This window comes from Phyllostomus hastatus, unplaced genomic scaffold, assembly GCF_019186645.2.
Source record: "Phyllostomus hastatus isolate PE091 unplaced genomic scaffold, TTU_PhHast_1.1 phas_contig_17, whole genome shotgun sequence".
NCBI lineage: Eukaryota > Metazoa > Chordata > Mammalia > Chiroptera > Phyllostomidae > Phyllostomus > Phyllostomus hastatus.
Window position 1 is genome coordinate 35,755,980 of NW_025333664.1, and position 23,097 is coordinate 35,779,076.

General features: G+C 37.3%; 1 protein-coding gene across 1 annotated transcript in view; it reads left to right on the forward strand.

The window, feature by feature from the left end:
* MACROD2 (mono-ADP ribosylhydrolase 2) overlaps positions 1 to 23,097 on the forward strand; it is a 2,133,612-nt gene that overhangs the window by 1,966,757 nt on the left and 143,758 nt on the right. Inside the window, exon 11 of the mRNA XM_045832893.1 lies at positions 3,518 to 3,601. Coding sequence (XP_045688849.1) covers positions 3,518 to 3,601 — 84 coding nt within the window. The remainder of the gene's footprint in view (positions 1 to 3,517; positions 3,602 to 23,097) is intronic.

The window sequence follows — 23,097 nt, forward strand, 5'->3', positions numbered from 1 at the left end:
TTTTGGTATGAATACAGCTACCATGGTTATTGCTTAATCTACCAAGCATGAGGTCAATGGATATCAGAGTTGAGGAGAGAGGGGTACAATCAGTTGGTACAAGCTGGCTCAAGTCAGCCTCAGCATACTTCTGTTGAGTCATATATTAATTGAGCATGTAGCTTGTGCCAATCACTCAACACACATGAACTTGTTTAAGATATGCAACAACTATTGCTTGAAGGACTGTTATTACTGAAGTTTAGGAGGGATTAGCTGCTTGCTTAAATGTCAGAGACAGAATCTAGGTGTATTTGATCTCAAAACTCATGTTCTTAAGTTTGTGTTCTTGTCTTCAAACTATAATAGTAACTAGAGGCAGAAACATCTCAAATGGTGTCAGACTAGGTCAGCTTCAAGATAAGGCTCTGCCCCTATGTGAGGTGGTAGAAACCAGTTGGATTAAATGCCTATGATTTTTTTAAGTCCTTTAACACTTCTTTAATTCTAGCATAGTAAATGTATTCCTACGTCCTTCCATTTGCAAGACCATCTACTGTTGAAATAGGCCCCAAACTGAGCCAGCAGGGACAGAAAATCAGCACCCACCTATTCCATGTCAGTCACCAGAAAGCTAGGTGCAGAGTTGAGTTTCTCAGGTGGCAAAACCATGCTCATGGCAAAATTCTAGGTTTCTGCCCTCTACCAGAAACAGAGGCAAAGTAGATAATGTGATACACTGAAGGAGAAGCATGGAGTGCTTTTCAGAAATCTTTCTTTAGCTTTCCAGACCAAGAGGGAGAGTTGTTTCTGCTGAGCCACAAATAGACACCTCAGTATAGAGGCTGTATGTATCAGTTACTTTCATTTCAGTGACTCCAAGGGTGTTATGAAATGATACTATGCTTCTGTCATAGAAGACTGTTTCTAGTTAACATGTATGCATGCTCATGGACTACCCAAGAAATGGTTTACAATTTTTTTCAAAATTGAAGTACTAGTACTTTTGGGGTACTTAAAATCTCAAAGTGTGAGCAAACAGATGCCCACATCTTCTTAAATCTCATTCATTCTCCAAGAATTCCCATTTGGGTAGGAAATCAAGATTTAAAAGTTTAATTCTCAAACATGCACTTTCATGAAATGCTGGTTTGGAGTTAAATTCCCAGCACTGAAGATACTCCTCTTGGCCTATGCATTTCAGAGACGAGGAAAGGTTAGTCTGCTCCAGGGGAGATTTCACTGTTACATTGTCCATTTTACCAATCCCCTTGAGCCCAGTATCTTTGCTCATTAAGCTGTTCCAAGCACCTCAATTCTTGTTTTGCTGAACCCATTCTGAAGGGTGATCATCAATCTCACATTTGGTAACAGAAGTTTGATAGTTGCTAATATAGTCATTAGCAACCTATTTTACCCTGGCTGTGGTAATGACCTTAGATGTGACTGACTTGCAACCACAGAAAGCCTAACCTAGTCCACAAAAACCTTTGTAGTCCATAATGTCAATGTTTTAATAGCTCGTCTAGCAAATACATTTTGTGCTATTTTTCTTTTAGTAAACTGGAAAATAAAATTTTAGAATCCTGGCATAAGATGACAACTGCTAGGAGAATGAGAATTAGGCAAGGGCACTATTGTATCTTGGCCTTAAAGAAAGGTCTGGATGAAAGGAAAATAAAACAGAATTAGAAATGAAATTCTCAAGACACTGGTAGACACCAGGAAGATAAGAAAGATTAGGAAAGATAAATGCTCTTTTCTTATGGGATTTACATTCTTGGGTGTGGGGTAGAGGAGAGTGACACACAATAAAGAAATAAACAAGGGAACGAGATAATTTCAGATATACCAAATGATGTGTTTTAGAGAGAATTCCTTTGCAGGGATTCTTCACATTGTGTTGTCAGGGAAGGGCTTTTTTGGGAGGTGAATTTGACCTGAGATTAAAAAGTAAGAAGGTAGACATATTATTGGGTTGGTTGGCCACAAAATTTGTTTGTCTGTTTTTCCATAAGATGGCTTTAGTAGCACTTAGTTGTCTTTAACTTCATTCAAAACAATTTTATTAGATTATATTGTAACAGCTGCCTTATCAGTGTATGTTAAAAAAATTAAAACTGGTAAATTTTTGTGTAGCCATTTTAATATTGAAGATGGAAGAAAATATGCAACATTTTTAGCACATTATGTTTTATTATTTCAGAAAGGTAAAAGACACAACTGAAATGCAAAAGAAAAAAAGATCTATGCAGTATATGGAGAAGGTGCTGCTACTGACAAAACATGTCAAAAATGGGTTGCAAACATCATACTAGAGATTTTTCTCTGGATGATGTTCCACGGTTGGGTAGGCCAGTTCAAGTTGGACCAAATCAAGATATTAATTGAGAATAATCAAATGTTATCCCACATGGGAGATAGCCGACAAACTCAAAATATCCAAAACCATGAAGTTGATGGTGAAAATGAAATATGTGTCTTTTATTTTACAGGGGGAAAACATATAGACTTTTTGGCCAACCAAATGTTAGTGTGTGTGTGCGCGCACGCGTGTGCACGTGTGTATGTGTAGGGGGAGTAGAGAAGAGCAGATGATACAAAGTTCCTGAGGTAGGAATCAGCCTAACAGTGAATGAAGAAAACAAAGAGAGCCAATAAATCTGAGGCCAAAAAACAAGAAGGAGATGAAGCTAGAGCTCTAGGTGAACCCCAAATGACAGGTTGTCCTGGATCATGGAATCTTATTTTAAGATCAATGGTTTGGATCTTATTTTAAGAACAAATGTTCCTTACTAGGTGACCATCATGATCTGGTTTATGTTTTAAAGATAACTCTCTGGCTACTTCATGGAAAATAATAGAAAGATTAGAAAGCTGGAAGTTAGAATTCAAAAGGTTATTGGATTAACCTGGGTAAGAGATATTACTGGTTTAGACTGGAATGATGAGTACAAAAGATGAGCACAATGGATGAATACTGGATATATTTTGGAGCAGAGCTGATAGGAGTTATGATAGAACTTATGGTTGCTTTACTGAAAAATTAAATGAAGAGAAATATTAAGTACATCTCAGGTTTTTCATTAATTTCTATATAGACACATTATGTGCCTGTGATGTGCCTATACTATGGAAAGAAGAGGTTTGCAGGCATGAATTATTTTTTTAGGATCAAATTTCACAATGACAACTGTCAATTAATCCATAAAGTTTTAAATGAAGTTCTCCTGAAGAAAGGAATAATTTGCTTTAAGAAGAAATTTTAATTTAAAAAAAGCACTTAAAATTTCACATTTGTGTAAATCATTAATGTTGTCAACAAAAAAAATATATTTAAGCTTGAACTTTAAGTTTGTTTATTTTCACAGGAGAATTGACAAAATTTAGCTCAACCACCAATGATAGATAAATCAGCGATTAGGCTTCACTGTATGTATGATTTTACAAAGAAGAAAACATCTTTAAACTTGAACATAATGTTGAACCCCACTGGTCAATATTTAAATAAGAATGTTTTAAATCTTTGTGCTTCCAGAGGGGATAGAGCCAAAAGGCCTCTCTCCACCCCACAAGAAGAGCAAAGCAAAGAAGCCAGAAAGTTTCAAAGATTCTAGTGAGGGTAAGTCATGTTGTTTCTCCTTTTCTAAAATAAAGTATGCCAGGAAAAAAATTCTCTTTGATATGCTCTCATGTTCAGATATTTCTAAGGGTTCAAAAATCACAGAAAAATGATTTTTCTTTTCCTAATGCATTTACTATCCCCTGAATGTGAGAATGAAAAAATCAAATGCAAGTTGAATTTGTTAAGATAAATCCCAATTTTTAAAATAATTTTCTCAGCGCAATATATTTTCCATTTCTGACAAGTGTGGAGTTGTGAGTAGTGTTCTGAAATCATGAGAGACTGAAGGTTGAGATTTATATATGATGAGCAGCACTGTGGCAATTGGCTTATTGGAATCACTTGTTTTGCTCATGAACACATTCTGAGTCCAGAGTCAGACTTCAGCAATGGGTGCCAGAACTTCCTGTTTTGGGAGTTTTCTTGCATTTTCTACAAGCCAAAGTATCTTTGCATTTATGTGTTGAATAGGCAGGTTCAATTGGGCTCAGTTTTATAAAGAAAAAACTGTCTGTTTTACAATGCTAGTACCACTTTCAAGATATTCAAATTTTTCTTTTAAAATGTAAATGAGGCATTTTTTAAGTGGTTCTCTGCCCTAAGAGTATGCATAAACTTTTAAAAGGGGAACACACTTCCCTGGTGGGTGTAGTTCAGTTGGTTGGCCTTATTCTGCAAAGCAAAAGGTTTGATTCCAGGTCAGAGCATACGCCTGGGTTGCAGGTTTAGTCCCCTGGTTTGGGCAGGCAAAAGAGGCAACCAATCAATGTTTCTCTCACTTCAATTTCTCTCCCTTACTTTCTCTCTTCCTTCTCTTGTTTCTAAAAGTAAATAAATAAAATATTTTTTTAAAAAATGGGGGTGCTCACCTACGGCTTCTACTTTCTTCTTGGAACCCCACTTCATCCACTGTGAAATGGAGAAAATAGTAAGATTGATGATGTCAACTTGGGTCTTTCAAGAAGAAGATGTCAAAATGAAGTGGAAGTGCAGGAAATTAATAGGGGGAACACATTTGAAGGATACAGAGTGACACTGAGAGCAGAAGTAGGTGGGAAGAGGGAAGGAAGGAAGGAGAATTAGTTCGGAAGATCCTTAGTCTGCACTGCAGTCAGAAAGTTTGGGGAGGTCCAGACAGAGCAAGGATTGGCCATTAGAGGAGCGATGCATGGGGCAGGAGTGCTGGGCTGGAGGATCCCTTTTCCCTTGCTCACTCACTGTCTACAAGCAGCTTGGGGAGAACGTGGCCTTGTCATGAATATTATATTGCAGTGAATCCCAAAAGTGTAGGAGCTGGAAGCTGTCAGCTAGCTTCATTCCCAGTAGTAGGTTCTCTTTTGAAGGGAGATCTTGAGCATCTACTTCCATGACTGCACAGCCTCTGTGTGAGTGTCAGGGATCCAATGATCAGTAATGACACTGCCTTCACCCTCATTAGGCACAGAATCAACTGAGAAGGCAAAGCTGGAGGAAAGTTTAAAATCAGAGAGGCTCAGGATGAAACTGTTTTGTCTTCCAGGCTTGTCATAGTGAGGGGAATGATCCTCACTATGACCGGGAATGATCCTCAACCCTCTGGGTGAGGAGCATGAGTAAGCATTATTGACTAATAATGAGCAAAAGAAATATTATGTATAAGGTACCTAACAGAGGCCCAACTTTCTGTTGGTGATTGCTATTATAATTAACATCCTAATCAGGACTGTGATAGGGTACACACTGTCCTAAATCATTGAAATGTGCTTGAAAGTTTAGAATCATTTGGAGAAGAACACTTAGAACCTTATAGAAGGCCAGAAGCTCTAACTGGCCCAAGGTGCTAAGATTCCTTGGTGTCTGATTGGGGGAGTAGCCAAGGCTTCCATTTCCCATTGTAATTAGGTCTTTTCTGGGCACTCTCTTAAGGCCATGACTGGGAGATGGATGAGAAGCAAAACAATTGCCTTTTCCCTGGAGAGAGTCTACATCACTGAGAGTTTCTCATTAAATGCATGACCTATCTCAAAGGTTGTTATCCAGAGCCTGAGTCTGTTGTCACTTCCACCATCACATGGTAGGCCATAAACTGAAGCAGTTAGGTCCCCTTTAATTAAAAAGTGAATTACTCCTGGTTATTCCTTCAAACGTGTGAAAAACTTCTTTCACTTCTCAAATAATTTCCTGTGTTTAGGAACATCATATCATAACCCTACTATGACTAAATGACATGGCTTCTCCTCATCCAAATCTGTAGTCTCAGGATCTGCTCTAAGTCACAAAAATAGGACCACTATGGATCTGTTACCTGGGATAGTCTCTCTGTGAAATGTAAACACTAGTCACTCTGCAGAAACATGAGAATTGTGCATTTGTTCCTAAGATAATCTCAAAGACGAAGGAGTACAGTTTGCTGGGAAAAGAGCAAGACAGGGCATGTAATCGGACATGCCAGGGGCAGATGGTCCATGATAGGGCATTCACTATTTATCAATGTTTCTGTTTTGACAAAATAAAGTATGTCCCAATTCATATGTTGTAGTATTGCATACATTTCACTTTCTCTCATGATTTAAAGTGTTAGAAGCATTTGTTCCTATTGAATATGCAAGTGCATATTGTATTACTAGGTAGAGGGGTAATGTAGAGCATGACCCTTCCCTATAGTTGTCTTTCTGTTCTAAAGTTAGCGATCCTTTTTTAAACTTGGTCATCTCTACTTTTTTGTAACAGAAGCTTCTGATATTTTTATTTATGGATCACTCAGCTTAACTTCCTATCTCTTGGCTTCATCACACCTTTTTCATACCTCTGGCTTTCCTACCCTGCTTCCAGACCTCATGGGTAAAGTTGGAACACAAACTCACCTAGATTGTCTAGCCTATGAAATCTTAATAACCTAGATCCAAAAGAAAACTTTTGAAGTAATATTGTCAAATTTTCTCATTCTGCAGAATTTTTTTTAGGTACAGTCTGCACATGGTTTTTTAACTTGCTCAAGTCCATGCAATTTGTAAATGTCAGTATCTCTTCTTTTTTCTCAAACCACACAGCTTCTCCAATCTTTTTCCCTTTCTCCCCTCTGGAAATGAAAACTAATTTTATTTTTTGAGGATATTTTTTATTATTGATTTTAGAGAGAGAGAAAGGGTGGAAGGGGAGAGAGAGAGAAACATTAATATGAGAGAAACATAGATTGGTTGCCTCCTATACACACCCTAACCGGAATAAAACCTGCAGCCTAGGTATGTGCCCTGAATGAGAATTGAACCCTCAACCTTTCGGGGAGGAGGACATTGCTCCAACCAACCAAACCACCCAGCAAGGACTGTAACTAGTTTCACTGAAGGAAGAAATGTTGTCATCATTGTAGTCTTAACTGAAAGCGTTATTATGTTAGTATTTTGTTAATGTATTAAACATCAAAATAAAAAGTCAAACAATTCTAAACATATTTACTTGCATTTTTATATTGCATCCTTTGAGATATTGAGTTTTATTATGATTATTTAGACTGGAATTATATGGACCACAGGCAGCATACTTTAAGTGACTCATGGCAGCACTATCCTTATAATGAAAAGTTTAGTAATTTCAGATTCCTGATTAATTGTTTAGCATCTGATATAAATAGGAATGCTATCCACAAACCAGCAAAATCATAGAAAGAATTGTTTGAAAGAAGCCTGGTTAATACAAGTTTCATCAATTTCAACTCCCAATAATTTAGACCAGTTTTTTCCTTACAAAAAATAATTGAAACAATATTATTATAGAAAACTTAGTACTTTTGATAAAACATGCTTTTTTCATGCTCTTTCCTCCATCCATAAGCAGTGAATTCTAGATGTTCCTTAATACAAGTCCCTCAGGATTTGTGTGTCTAAAAATGTTATTTTGCACTTCTTTTTTTTTGTTGTTCAAATGTATTTTTTTAAGATTTTATTTATTTATTTTTAGAGAGGCAAGGGAGAGAGAAAGAGAGAGAGAGAGAAACATCAATGTGTGGTTGCTGGGGGTCATGGCCTGCAACCCAGGCATGTACCCTGACTGGGAATCGAACCTGTGACACTTTGGTTCACAGCCCGAGCTCAATCCACTGAGCTATGCCAGCTAGGTCTGCACTTCTTTTTTTTTACAGCAGTTTTGCTGGGTAAAAATTTGAGATTGATGGCCATTTTATTGCAATATTTTAAAGATATTTTCCCACAGCCTTATCAATTCTGTAGTGTTAGGAAGTATCTCTCAGTCCAATTGTTGTTACTTTTTAGTTTATCTGTCTTTTCTTTTTGGCTGTGCTGACAGTCTAATCTTCATCTTTGGTGTTCCTAGGTGTTACTACAATGATCCTAGCTGTGAGTTTCTCTTTATCCTTCTTAGGATTTGCTTTGCTTCTTGGATATGGGAACAGGCATCTTCCATTAATTCTAAAAAATTACACCAATCTCCTTACCAGATATTACTTTTCCACTACCTCATATTATTTCTTTCTTTGCTCATCACTCTTAATTCACATTGCATTTTTTGTGTATCACTGTCTTTGATAGTTTCTAGTTTTTTTCAAGTCTATCATTTAATTTTCTAGTTTTCTATTCAACTTTGTTTAATCTGATATTTGACTTCTCTCTGAATTTCCTATTTTAATTATTAAAGTTTTCACTTATACAAGTTTCATTTGTTATTTTTCAAATATAAATGTCATTTTTATTTGACAAATAAAATATATTTTAAAATAACCTGTATCTGAAATTTAAATATCTCTAATCTTTGTAAGCAAAATTCTGTAGTTGTTTCTGAGACACACACTTTTTGTTATATCTTTGTATATTTTGTCTGTTTTATTGTCATATTTCTTGTAGTTTTATTTGTGGAAATTTTTGGAAGTTGGGTTATTTACATTTCATTTTCTGAGATACCTGGAAATACTATCAATTTAGGAATACTTTAAACTAAACAAATGGCTCAGAGTTTGATTTTCAGTTTTGTTTTGTTTGCTACTTGTCCTTAAATCCATATTAGTGTGGGTATAAGATCGGGAACTCTCAGCAAATGTTTTCTTCCCCTCTTCCTCTCCAGCCAATGTGAAACTGAGACAGGCAAATTTTCCCCTCTGTTTAGGACCTAAGCCAGGGGTGTCAAACTCATTTTCACCAGGGGCCACATCAGCCTGGCGGTTGCCTCGGAAGGGCCAAATGTAATTTTAGGACTGTATAAATATAACTACTCCTTAACTAGGGGCAAGGAACTCAGTGGGCAGAAACAAGGTGCTGGGCTGGGTAAAGGTGGAGGATCTGATTCAGCCCACAGGCCTTATGTTTGCCACTTGTGATCTAAGCAGTGGCTTCTCTGTGCCTCACATGTGTTACTTATTCAAATCCAAACTCAAGTTAACTCAAGTTCTCAGAGAGTATTCCTGTATCTGCATCACCTGGGAACTTGCTAGAAATAACAATTCCATGGCCCCTTGGGGGTCTTCCCAGACCTACTGCACCAGAAACTATGAGGTATTGCCCAGGAACTGTATTTTGTAAAGCCTTCCAGCTATTTGGGTGTGTGCTCAAGTTAGAGAACTACTATTCTAGAGTTTAGATCTGTGATTAATAAATACATTAAAGCAATAATTTCAGTGCTTGCTCATAAATCTTGATTCAATCTTCTTTGTAATTTCCTGATTCTAAGAATTCTTTTTACAATTTTTTAGCCATGTATTCAAAAATCAGATAGATAGAGAGAAAAAGAGAGAATACATAGATGATTGATAGATAGTACAAATATACAAATGTGTACCTATCTATATATATGAATGCATACCTACATTTATAAGACATAGTCTGGGAAGACATATATCAAATGACCTCAGGAATTATCCTAGAGGAGTAGAGAAGGGGCAGGGGCAGATTTTGGAGAGTTTAATGTTCAACTTCCAAAATGTATGTGTAATGTATGTATCAAGAATCACATCATATTTATCAAGCAAAAATGTATTTTCATTTAAAAACTAAAGAGAATTTATGCTCCTAAAATTCAGTAGCAAGTTTAGAACAGTCATTTTCTCTCTACATGTATCTTCAAAGTCTTCAGTAGCTTTTGGTAATGAATGGTATTTTTCCATCACATTTTTACAGAAAGCACTAGCACTTTGACTTGTTCTACAATTGCCTCTATAGAATATTCAAAAAGCCTGCATTTGTGATGCTTGTTCTTCAGGAAACTGAGCCCTTTCAATGAAAGCAACCCTGTATTGCACTTTAAAATATTAATGATCTCTTTTGTGACATGAAATTATATGTAGAAGTATTTTGGGAACTAGAAAGCACTATACAAGTTTGAAGGATCAAATGTTGCTATTATAGGTATTATTATTATTGTTTTTACTAAAATAAATTTTTCTGAATACATGAACCATTGGTGGAATGCACTTTATATTCCCTGAGAGATGGAAATTTTTCCTTTGCCCTCTTATTTTCTCTGCATATTAAAGTATCATGTGACATGCTATTTTGTGAGTGGCTGGACAGAAGGGACATTCTATCTTTCAGAATGCCATGCAGCAGTTCATGCATTATATTCATAAACATGATCTTTAATTTAATTTTTGTGACAAGTGCAGTGAAGGGTAAAATCAGGCAGTCATAATTTTGACTTTGCTATCACTCAAATGAGCTTAGCTTAGTGATTGACCAGCTTTAAAAAAAAAGTGGAAATAAGGAAAAGCAGATTTCTCATGAAGAAAAGCTCCATTTTATCCTTTAGAGCTTAAAATAGCGAGAATTTAAGCAAAATGTAGATTTTCATGTTGAAAATTAGAATATAATAAAAGTCTATGTGACCATCTTGCTTTAATTATACTCTACGTTCTGCTTGACTCAGCATCATTCTGAACCAACCCCATGCCACAAATTAGCAGAAAGACCCAACAGTCTATTTTATTTTTAGTTTGTTCTTTACATTTGTCTATTAAGCAGAGCTGTGTTATGATCATGGAGTCCTGTTTTATATAAGTGAATGTGAATACTGAAGCATTTTGCATAGTGAAAATGATGAGCCTACCTGAATAGAGTAACTGCAGGTCCTGTTTAACCCAGAATAATCCCTCTTTATGCCTATTGTCCTTGGCATATTCTTAGCATTGCTCACTCTCACTCTGAGAGGTATCCTGGTTTAGGCAATAACATGTGAACCCTCCTACCCATAGAGAGAGAGTTCAGCATGAGTGTGGACATATCTCTTGGTTATCCAAGTTATGTTTCCTACTTAGGCAGGTTTTCTAATTTAAAACACAGTTTCCTCATATTAAATGGAAAGAAAAAAACACTGATCTTGTAGGACTGTGAAGAAATTTGAACAAGATAATGTATGGAAACCACCTACCATTCAGTCAAAATAATATATTGAATTTGCAACAGGTAAAGTTCCCACCAAAAACTTGCTTACTTTGTTTAATGCTTGCAAGTCCTTTTAATATGAACAACACAATTTTTCAAATAGAAGTAAGATTTAAAATGCATTGACTATTATATCTCATGTCTCACTAGAGTGTTTTGTTTTGCTTTGTTTTATTTTGCTTCTTCTCTTTCCCTTGGGAGCACACTCTGCCCTGCCAACATAATTCCTGTCCCAAATGGACTTTCTCTCAGTCTAGCTTCTCCTTCCTGATTTCAAGTCTCCTTTTCTTCAAGTCATGCTTCCTAAGGAATTAGTGTACCCCCAATATTTATGCAACCTCCTCTCTGTCATTTGTCAGTCTCTACTTTCTGCCTCTAAAACTTCATGGAGAATACCAGGTTCTGTCAGGGGCATAAAGGAAAAGGTGAACTCTGGTTATTGGCCATCAGTTCAGACCTTGCCACTGAGACAGTCATTGTTCAGTACCCATGGTCTTTTGAATTCTGTAATTTTTTGCTGTTTCTGTTAGCTGCTGGACCAAGGACCTCTGTGCTGAAACTGGGTCTTGTTATAGCTGCCTGTGGTCTTGTTCACCTGGATGAGTGTTGCTCAGATGAGTGTTGCTCATTCAAGAGATCTGCAAGGTAAAAATGAATTTTACATGGAACTGTGATCTCAAAACTCTCCTTTCACTAGGAATACAGTGCAAATGGTGCCTCCTGGAATTGTGTAAAGTAGTGACACCACAGAGATACCCCATAGCACCTTCCTTCCTCTAATCACGCTAGCATAACTCCCTGCTACCCAGATACAGCTTTTTGAAGTATTAATTCCACATTAATACTTCAAAAAATTTATTTCAAACTTAATGGTTTAAAACTTAAAACAACAATGGCATTTATTATCTTAAACTTTCTCTGAGTCAGAAATTTGAGAGTGTCTTACCTTGATGGTTCTAGGTCATTATATCCCATGATAGTATAGGACATTCTAGGTCGTAAAAGTCTAGGTTATAAAAGAGTGTGGATTTTGCCCGGGTGTCCCTTGGATCACAAGCTCAGGGGTTAGGCAGTTGCCACTGAGGACACTCCTACGGCACTGTGGAGGGATCTCCTTAGCAAGGAACTAAGGCCTCTTGTCAACATCAAACACCAATCTGCAAGTCTTATGAGCAAGGAGCCATCCTGGCTGGAATCAGATCCTCTGGCTTCACAAGAGACCCCAAGCCAAATGTCATGCAGAAAAAACAAACTGGCATGAGGAAATGGGGGATGCTCATGTTTGTGTAAGTGGGTGGTGGGAGGGGATACTTAGGAGAGAAATTAAGATTTCAAATGTGCTGGACCTCACTGATTATTAAGTTGAATTTGATTAAATAAAAAAAAACACCTAAAGAACATAAAAAGTAACCTGAGCAACCATCTTGGAAAAAAAGGAGTGGTCCAATAGAGGAAATAGCAACCACCCTAATTAGCCCTAACGAGCAAAAGCCCTAATAGAAAGAGGTCTCTTTTGTCTAAGAAAGTAATATCCATGTGAGTAACTGGGGAGGGTCTCATATTTGAGCGTGCACTGAAATTACCACGGGGCATATTAAACCCAGTCTCTCATTCAGGAAGTACAGGTTGCCCAAGAAAATGCATTTCTAATAATTCCCTAGGTGATGCTGATGCCCTGAACTGAGGACTCCTCTTTAAGAATCATTGACTAGGGCATCGGGAGGCACTATGAGGACTTTGTCTTTTTCTCTGAGTGAAGTGAGAATGTAACATTTTAAGCATAAAAGGGGCATAATCTTACATTTTAAAAGAAATCTGGTGCTTATGTTGAAAATGGACTGCAGTGGGATATGGACAGAAATAGGTAGAAAATCTACTGGGACAAGAGATACTGGTGACTTGTTCTAAACAGCAGTGAAGAAAAGAGTAAGTCAGCAGAGTTCACTGACATTGGATGTGGCATCTGAAAGAGAAGAATCAACTATTGAATCTAGAATAGGAGTTGTAACCCACTTGTACTTAATTCAAACTTGACAACAAATTCGTAACTATCAACAATTGAACCTAAAAAACAAAAACGAAAACTAAGCAAACAGCTAGAACAGGAACAGAATCACAGAAATGGAGATCACATGGAGGATTATCAGTGGGGAGGAGAAGGGATAGAATGGCAGGGATAGGTACAGGGAATAAGAAGCATAATTGGTAGGCATAAAATAGGTAGGGGAAGGTTAAGTATAGTATAGGAAATAGAGAAGCCAAAGAACATATATGTACAACCTATGGATATGAACTAAGAGAGGGAAGAATGCTGGAAGGTGGGGGGTACAGGGCAGAGGGGGGAATAAAGGGGATAAAAAATTGGGATAACTGTAATAGCATAATTAATAAAATATACTTAAAAACTTTCTAGGGAAAAGAATTCTTCCCATTCCTACCCTCCAGTATATCCACCCAGGTACTCCTTCCTTGCCCCACACAAGAAAGGCGTATTAGCTCATCCTAAGGCTAAATTTACAATAAAGCAAAAGCAAAATATTTAGGCATAGAGAAAAATCTCATAAATAACAACAAAAGAGAGAAACCACAAGAGTATTAGCAAAGATAACTAACAGAAAGATTATTTTAAATGATCTCAATACTATGGATTCCAGTAGGTTCTCCTCTCAATAAGAGGTATTGATTATTGTTGTTGTTTATTTTCAATAAGTAATTTTCAAGTGAATGGATGATCATGGATTTGTTGTCATTTATGATTGCCAAGCCCAGGAGGAGTGGAGGGAAGGCAGGAAGGAATAGAAGTAAGAAGAAAAGAAGGAAAGTAGGAAGGGAGGGGAAAAGAAAGGAAAGGGAAAATAAAGTTGTAAGGTGGTAGAAAAGGCCTTAAACTAGAGACCAGTACACCTGAATTTGACTTTCATTTTTTAGGCACATGACCAAATCTTTCACCTAATGTCCCTGAGATCCTCTCTAGATTTCAAATTCTATAATTCTATATAACCAACAAATTCATGAAAATTGATTCTTTGTTACCTCTTTCCTTCTTGACCATACTTAATCCAAAAGCTCTGAATCATCGATTTCAATAGCCAAATAGACCTCTAAGAATCTCCTGGTCAACGCTTTCATTTCACAGATGGGAGAACTTGTTTTAAAAATCCTCCAAAACTGTCCAGAAGACTCACATGAAAGGTGATCCTAAGTTAGCTCCTAAAAATAACAGAAGAAAAGACCAGTTAATCAGGGCATGTACAGTGTGTCTTTTAATAGTAAGTTTTAGAGTATCTTTCTTTAAATCTTCTGAGTTTCAGTAATTCAGACTATGTGTTTAACCATTTGTCTGTTTTGATGTCCAAATCTGAGGGTAAAGAATGCATTGTTCACTGCATTTGTTTTTATTTTGTTGAAAACTCAGTTCCTGGGTTTTTTGAGATAAAATCTTAGAGTATTTTTTCTCAATGCTGGCACCACGATAATAGGACATTTGACAACTTTTAATATTAAGTATGAATTTTTCAGCAAAAACAAGTTTACTTTTGTCTTTAAGGAAAAGTATTGCTATTTGAACAATATTGGATTTTCATGTTAGGATTTTGCCATTATACTTCAAAATTTCAGTTTTCTCGTGTAACAAAGTTGTTCTTTCCTATTACACCAGAGAGAGTCTTAAAATGTCCCACCTACACTAGAATTACCTGGAAGTATGCCGTGCTCTCCTGATGACACACTCAAGCATGCCTGTTTTTGCTTGACTCTCCTCGCTCTGCAGTCATCAAGGCAGTCTTAGGAAATGGCTTTACCTACAGGGATTGCCCTGCTTGAGGAATGATAGACAGAAAAGCAGGAAACTGTATTCTTTTTGGACAAAACTGCTAGAAGATCCACTTCAATCATTTCTCAATTCTCCACCCATGGAATTCCCCACAGTACTTTTAACAATCTTTGCTGCTGGCAAAGGAAAGTATTGTACATTCAAGGTTTGGGAGAAATGGGTGGAGAAATAAGGAAACTGGTGCTAGAATGTGGGGTAAAAGTGAGGCAGTTTTGTTGAGCATTGGGTGAATTATTGCAAACTGTTGCTCTCTGGAAAATCGCTTATTCCTTCAGTCTAAAGAATAAGCTGCCACTTATGGCAAATGCTAAAAATGTGAATTCTCGCCTCTACTCCCAGTCCTCAACCAAATCAGAAAGCTGAATTTTAACTAGATGTAATGCATCTTTGCAGCATCATTTTATGTACATTTTTAAATTTTAATGATCTTAAACTTAGAGCAAATTTGCAAGTACAATAAAAATAACTGTTTTCTTCCAGAACAATTTGAGAGTAAACTGCAGATATGGTGTCCCTCACCCCCAAATATTTCATTGTGCATTTTCTACCAACATGTCCAGTCTTCTTACCTGAGCACAAAAAAATCAAAATCAGAAAATCAACACTGGTACATACTACCATCTAATTTTCAGAGCCCATTTGTTTCGCCAGTTTTCCCAATAATGTTCTTTAGAACAAAAAGATCCAGTTCCGTACCACATATTTCATTTTGTTATCATGTCTTTACTCCCTTTCAGTTTGGAAGAGTTCCTCAGCCTTTGTTTGACTTTATTGACCTTAACACTTTTGAAGATTATAGGCTAGTTATATTGTAAAATGATTCTAATTTGGGTTTGTCTAGTGATTTTTCATGATTGAATTCAGGTTATGAAACTTTACAGAACTGTCAGATACTGTGTTCTTCTCATGGCTTTGATGAGGTACCCATAATTTCCATCCAGCACATTACTGATAATGTTCCATTACAATGGTGTGTGAAAGGCTCCTCAACTGCAAAGCTACTCTGTTCACAATTCGTAGTTACGTGTCTCTTGTGAGAGGTATGCTAAACTCTGTGAATAATATCCCATTCTTCATCAATCATTCCATTTCTTTATTTCTTTACTTATTTATGTCATTATGAACTAATGACTTTCTATTCTACTCAATGGATTATAACCAGTTACTGTTGAGGACTTCTTTAAGGTTGTTGATTTCTGTGTTCTTTTGACATCCCCTTACCAGTTTTTGAGCACTTCCTTGCTTTTTGGTTCATGTTCATTTTATATTTTCCCTGCCCCAGCCCTGACATCAGTAATTTCTTCAAGAAGCTTTGGTTCCTGTTAGTGGAGGACAGCATTTTAAAACCATAAAATAGAATCACCAGATTATTTTGATGATTAAAAGTGAAGACCCAGCTGGCAAGATCAAGCCTTCTGAATGACTTTCTTTAATTACCTGAATGATCTTCCTATAGACCTGCCATTGTAACTGCGGCCAAGAGATTTAATTGCCCTAGTTTTGGTTAAACTTTCCAGAGTACCATCTAGTGTGATTGCAGATGATGGCTGTTTAGTTAGCAACCAGTATTTTAAAAAGTAGATGATGATTGAAGATCATGATACTACAAAACAAACAAACAAGCAAACAAAAAACTATTGAGTTCACCAAAAAGTTCATTGTTGATCAACTACCTAAGCTGCCTGAGAAGCCTGATCAACCATGTGGGGAACAAAAATGCTTACTTCTATATCACCCCCAGACCAATGAAACCCAATCTCTGACAGCAGAACCAAGGCAACAGTATTTTTTAATCAACTATGTGTTAAAACTAGGTACACAAATGTACACAAAGCCGGCAAGGTGCCAATACTGACCTTCAGGGCACACAAAGCTGGCAAGACACCAAGATATTATATAACAGAGCCATTCTACATATGTGGGTTCCTACTCAAGGTTATATGAACACTGCTAAGTTATGTTTGCCTGGACACACAGGTGAGGGAGCCTGACTGACTCCATTTCCCTGACAATCAGTAAAGCAGAGCCACCAAAAATAAATGAGAAAAGATCAGCTTTGATTAATTATCCAGATTACTACAATCAGATAATTTGAGGAGAAGTTTTCTTTTAAAGTATCTGTGAAGGTTGAGCCAAGTTAAAAAAAATAGAATATTATTTTGATATGCTGATGGCAATGAGAAACAATATCTGTTTGGTGTTTAGGATTTCTAAAAGTCACAGTTCAGCCCTGCTGTCAAATTTTGCTTATTTACCAAATTAACAAATTAACAAAGGGTTAATATACACTTTGAGGTAACTAGGTGTATATTACTCAATTTTGTAAATATTTAAATTCATCAAAGATAATGATAATTTCTACATTGATGGCAAGGTTTAAACCAATTGTGAATAATCATTTGCTAAATCCCCTCATTAGTTGTTCTACCGGATAAATTGTTTCCCTGGATTAACCATTGTAACTGCCATCTGTTCCTGTGCATAGACTCAGAGATCTAAAGGGTAGTGATCAGGAAGAATTTTAATAAGTCCTGTGTGCTCCATCCCCAATGGGAAACGTGGACTGGCCTCCCTCACCCCTGAGCTTTGGGATGGTTAGCCAGTGTTTCTCAAAGTATTTTTATTATTATGCTCTCTAAAAGAGCTTTTTTTAGGCATTATGTCCTAACTCAGCCAACCATGAAATTTTAATATCACAGATATGCTGTATATATTCATGTAATGTGGCCTTTTGTCCTACTAAGAACAAATGTTTGCCCCATATCGATGTGCATGGACAGGAGGTTGGAGGGTAGGGGAAAAGCTTTTAGAGGGCATTTATTCTTGGACCCTCCCTAATAGACAGAAATATCTGTGTTCCTCCACCCAAGGCCACAGCACTTGCAGGCAGTCCTCTCAGTTTCTAACTATTGCCTGGGTCCAGTTAACCACTCACTTCCTCTCAAGCTCAGAATTAATAATGGCTTCCCTCCACTGTTGGCCCTCTAGAGGGAGCATCACTGTCCATTTATTAAATGTCTCGATTCTACCTACATTTTTAAAAATATCGCTTCATTAAACTCTTCACACCCTTTTGAATATGCCTCTGCTTCCTCCAGGGACTGTGGCTGTCTTTTTCCAGTTGAAATTCCTGACACCTTCTGTGACCAAGCCTCCAAGTCACAATGTCACTTCAATCATGTCTTGTCTTTACTCTTTTCTCTTTCTTTTTTGTTATCTTGCTCTTCTTTTATACCATTCTTAGCAACACTGTTTACTCTTTAAAATACAACTTGATGGTGGGTGTTTGGTTTTCTTCATGTCTCTGATTTCTTCCCTTCTAGTTGTATTTTTGTTAACCTTGCATGGCATTTGCACTTGAATATTAAGCCATGGAATTAAAAAATATTTTATTATTTATGCTATTAGAGTTATCCCAATTTTTCCCTCTTTGCCCCCCTCTACCCAGCCCTTCCCCCACTTCCATCATCAACCCCCACACTATGTACATGGGTCCTTCATATGTTTTTTGATTAATCTCTTCACCTTCTTTGAACCAGTCCCTGCCTTCCCCCACCCCCTTCCCTCTTACAGCTGTCAGTCTGTTCCATGATTCTATGCCTCTGGTCCTATTTTGCTGAACTCTGAATGCTGAAGTTTCTCTTTCTGAGTTTTACTAACAGCCAATCTCCCTGACTGGCAGACTCTTGAATACCTTCTCCCAACAAGTTAGTGCTGTTCACTGGCAAAAGAGAATAATGTCTATTTCAGGTATTATAGCTGCATAGCAAATACCCTAATATGTATTAGTTTCCAATAATAACTTTTTTTTGCCTAAAAATATGTAAGCTGGGCAGGCTCAAGATGGATACTACTCTAATCAGCATCAACGAGAGTAGCTCAGAAATTAGGAAATGGAATCATCCAGATGTTTACTCACTTGTCTGAGCTTGGGGCTGGGAAGAGTCAAACAACTGAAAACTGGAAAAACTAGGGTTCCTTGTATATCTCTCTAGCTCATTGTAGTTTCTTCATGTGATCTACCAGCATGAGGGGGTTGGGGAAATCTAAATTCTTGCACAATGACCCAGATCTCCCAAGGTGCACATATTTCGAGAGCGAGATCAAGAGCAGCAGGCAGTTAGAACCCACATCACCTTCTGTGGCCTAGAATCAAAAGTCATACAGTGTCATTTTGACCATATTCTATCAGTTGAGACAGTTAACAGGTCCTCACAAGTTTAAGGGGAGAAAATACATACTGCTTCTCTTGATGGAGAATGTCAATGTCATATTATTTTTAAAATATATAAAAATGGGATATGTATTATTGCAGCCATTTTAGAAAACACAATCTGCTTTAATACCCACTATACATACATACATGCATACATACATATATAAAAACTGTTAGCCCTGGCTGGCGTAGCTCAGTGGATTGAGCGCGGGCTGTGAACCAAAGCATCGCAGGTTCGATTCCCAGTCAGGGCACATGCCTGGGTTGTGGGCCGGGTTCCCAATGGGGGCCACAGGAGAGGCAACCACACATTGATGTTTCTCTCTCTCTCTCTTTCTCCCTCCCTTCCAGTCTCTAAAAATAAATGAATAAAATATTTTTAAAAAATTGTTAAAATCTTATGGAATGAGATTCTAAAGAAAATATTACAGACTGTTAAAGAAAAGCAAGCAGAGATGATAAGATATGAGTATGGAAGTCTGAATATCTATTTTATATAATAATGGTGTTTAGGATTCAGGATTAGGGAGATCAAGAGTAGGTACAATTGGGGAAATAAAACTGAGTTCCTGTCTATGCTAATTGCTATTAGCTAGCCTCTGAATCTGTCAAATGAAGTATTTAATCTAAATGACTTATTTTAATTTTTACTATTTGTTTTTCATTACTGTTCAGTTGCCCCAATTTCTTCCCTTTTGTCCCCCTTCACCAACCCACCATCTATCTCAGTCAATCCTCTCTCCTTTGTCCATATCCATGAGTCATTCATACATGTTCTTTGACTAGTCCCTTCCTCATCAATCCACTAACTCAACCCTTTCTTCTCCCCTCCTACAGCTATCAGTCTATTCCTTGTCTCTGGTTGTATTTTTCTCATTAGTTTATTATGATCTTAGATTCCAGTTATAAGTAAGGTACTATGGTATTTGCCTTTTGCCAACTGGCTTATTTCACTTAGCATAATAGTCTTCAGTTCTGTCCACACTGACCCAAAAAGGTAGGAGTTCCTTTTTTCTTTCTGCTGCATAAATTTCTGTTGTGTAAATGTATCACAATTTTTTAAATATATTTTATTGATTATGCTATTACAGTTGTCCCATTTTTTTCTCCCCTTTATTCCTCTTCACCCTGTACTCAACCCCACCATCATTCCCTCACCTTAGTTCATGTCCATGGGTGATACATATAAGTTCTTTGACTTCTCCATTTCCCATACTATTCTTAACCTCCCCCTGTCTATTTTGTACCTACCATTTATGCTTCTAATTCCCTGTACCTTACCTCTCATCCTTTCCCCTGCCTGATGAATACCCTCTATGTGGTCTCTATTTCTGTGAATCTATTCCTGTTCTAGTTGTTTGCTTAGTTTATTTTTGTTTTTGTGTTCTTTAGGTTCTGTTGTTGATAGTTGTCATTTTGCAATTCATATTTTTTATCTTCTTTTTCTTAGAGAAGTCTCTTTAACATTTCAAATAATAAGGGCTTGGTGATGATGAACTCCTTTAACTTGACCTTATCTGGGGAACATTGAATCTGCCCTTCCATTCTAAACAATAGCTATGTTGGATAAAGTAATTTTAGATGTAGGTCCTTGCCTTTCATGGCTTCGAATACTTATTTCCAATCCCTTCTTGCCTATGAGGTTTCTTTTGAGAAATCGCCTGATAGTTTTGTGGGAGCTCCTTTGTAGGTAACTGTCTCGTTTTCTCTTGCTGCTTTTAAGACTCTCCTTATCTTGAGCCTTGAGTAACTTAATTATAATGTGCCTTGGTGTGTGCTTCCTTGGGTCCTACTCTTTTAGACTCTCTGAAATTCCTGGAAGTCTATTTCCTTTGCCAGATTGAGGAAGTTTTCCTTCATTATTTTTTCAAATAAGTTTTCAATTCCTTGCTCTTCTTTTTCCCCTTCTGGCACCCTTATGATTTGGATGTTGGGATGTTTAAAGTTGTCCTGGAGGTTCCTAAGTCTTTCTTCATTTTTTTGAATTATTGTTTCTTCATTCTGTTCCAGTTGAATGTTTATTTCTTCCTTGTGCTCCAAATCGTTGATTTGAGTCCTGGATTCCTTCCCTTCACTGTTGGTTCCCTGAACATTTTACTTTATTTCACTTTTCATAGCCTTCACTTTTTCCTCTATTTTGTGACCATACTCAACTATTTCTGTGAGCATCCTGATTGCCAGTGTTTTGAACTATGCATCTGATAGGTTGGCTATCTCTTCATCACTTAGTTGTATTTTTTCTGGAGCTTTGATCTGTCCTTTCATTTGTATCATATTTTTTTGTTGCAATGCACCTGTTACATAGTAAGGGGTGGATCCTTAGGTATTCACCAGGTCTGAGCAACCCACATTGCTGCATTGTGGCACTGTATGTAGGGGAGGGGTCCAAGAGGGAACAGTGCTGCTTGCTCAGCTCTAGGCTAGTTTTCAGTCACTTTCTCTGCTACCCACAAACAAATTGGGCCCTTCTGGTGCTGATTCCCCTGTGGGTGGATTTGTGTACATCCTAGGACCCTGTAGGTCTCTCCAATGAACTCTCCTGTGAGGCTGGGAGTTTCTCCTGGTGGCTCAACCCCCACAGGTTTTTCCAATCAGATATTTTGAGGCTTTATTTCCTGCACTAGAAACCTGGGTTGCGTGGTCTCTCTCTCTCTCCTCAGTTGTTCCTCCTGGTTTATCTGCACACAAATGTGTGACTGCCTGCTCTACCAGCCACTGCTTTGCCTGGTCTACCAGCCTCTGCCTCACTGTCCCCAGTGGTCCTGCAGCCTCCACCTTGCCGTGAGTCTTCTCCACTTTGGCTTCCCATCTCCATCCCTCCTGCAGGTCTGGATGAATATTTCTTCTTTAACTCTTTGGTTGTTATACTTCCACACAGTTTGATTTTCTGGCAGTTCTCATTATTTTTTGTTTTTAAATTTGTTGCTGTCTAGTTTTTGGTAGTACAAGAAGGCAAAGTGTGTCTACTTATGCCTCCATCTTAGCCATAAGTCGAGAACGTATACCACAGTTTTTCAATCTGCTCATCTAATGATGGGCACATGGTCTGTTTCAAACACATAACTATTAAAGATAGAGCTGCTATGAACATAAGGTTGAATAGGTTCTTTTGGATTGGTGTTTCAGGGTTCTTAGGGTGTATTCCCAGAAGTGGAATTATTAGATCATAAGGCAGTTCCATGTTTAATTTTTTGAGGAAATCACACATTATTTTCTACAGTGGCTGCTCCAGTGTGTATTCTCACCAACAGTGCACTACAGTTCCCTTTTCTCCACATCCACGCCAACACTTGTTGTTTGTTGATTTGTTAATGATAGACATCCTTACTGGTGTGAGGTGATATCCCATTGTGGTTTTAATTTGCATCTCTCTGATGGCTAGTGATGTTGAGCATATTTTCATATGTCTATGGGCCTTCTGCATGCCTTCCTTGAAGAAGTGTCTATTCAAGTTTTTTTTTCCATTTTTTAATTAGATTGTTTATCTTCCTGGTGTTGAGTCATATGAGCTTTTTATATATTTTGGAGATTTAACCCTTTTCCAACATATCATTGGCAAATATGTTCTCCCATACATTCAGTTCCCTTTTCATTTTGATAATGTTTTCTTTAACCATGCAGAAACTTTTTAATTTGATAAAGTCCCATTTGTTTATTCTTTTCTTTATTTCCCTTGCTCTAAGGGACATATAAATGAAATGCTGTGTGAAATATCTGAAATATTCTTGCCTGTGTTCTCCTCTAGGGCTTTTATGGTGTCATGACTTATATTTAAGTCTTTTATCCATTTTGAATTTATTCTGGTGGATGGTGCAATTTGGTGCTCTGTTTCCTTCTTTCTTCTTTTTTTTTTTTTAACGTATCAGTCCAGTTCTATCAACACCATTTATTGAAGGGACTATTTTTACTTCATTGTATGCCTGTGCCCACTTTGTCAAATATTAATTAACCATAGATACATGGGTTTATTTCTGGCATCTATATTCTCTTCCATTAACCTATGTGTCTGTTCTCATACCAATACCTACACTGTCTTCATTACAGTGGCCTTGTAGTATAATTCAATATCAGGTATTGTGATCCA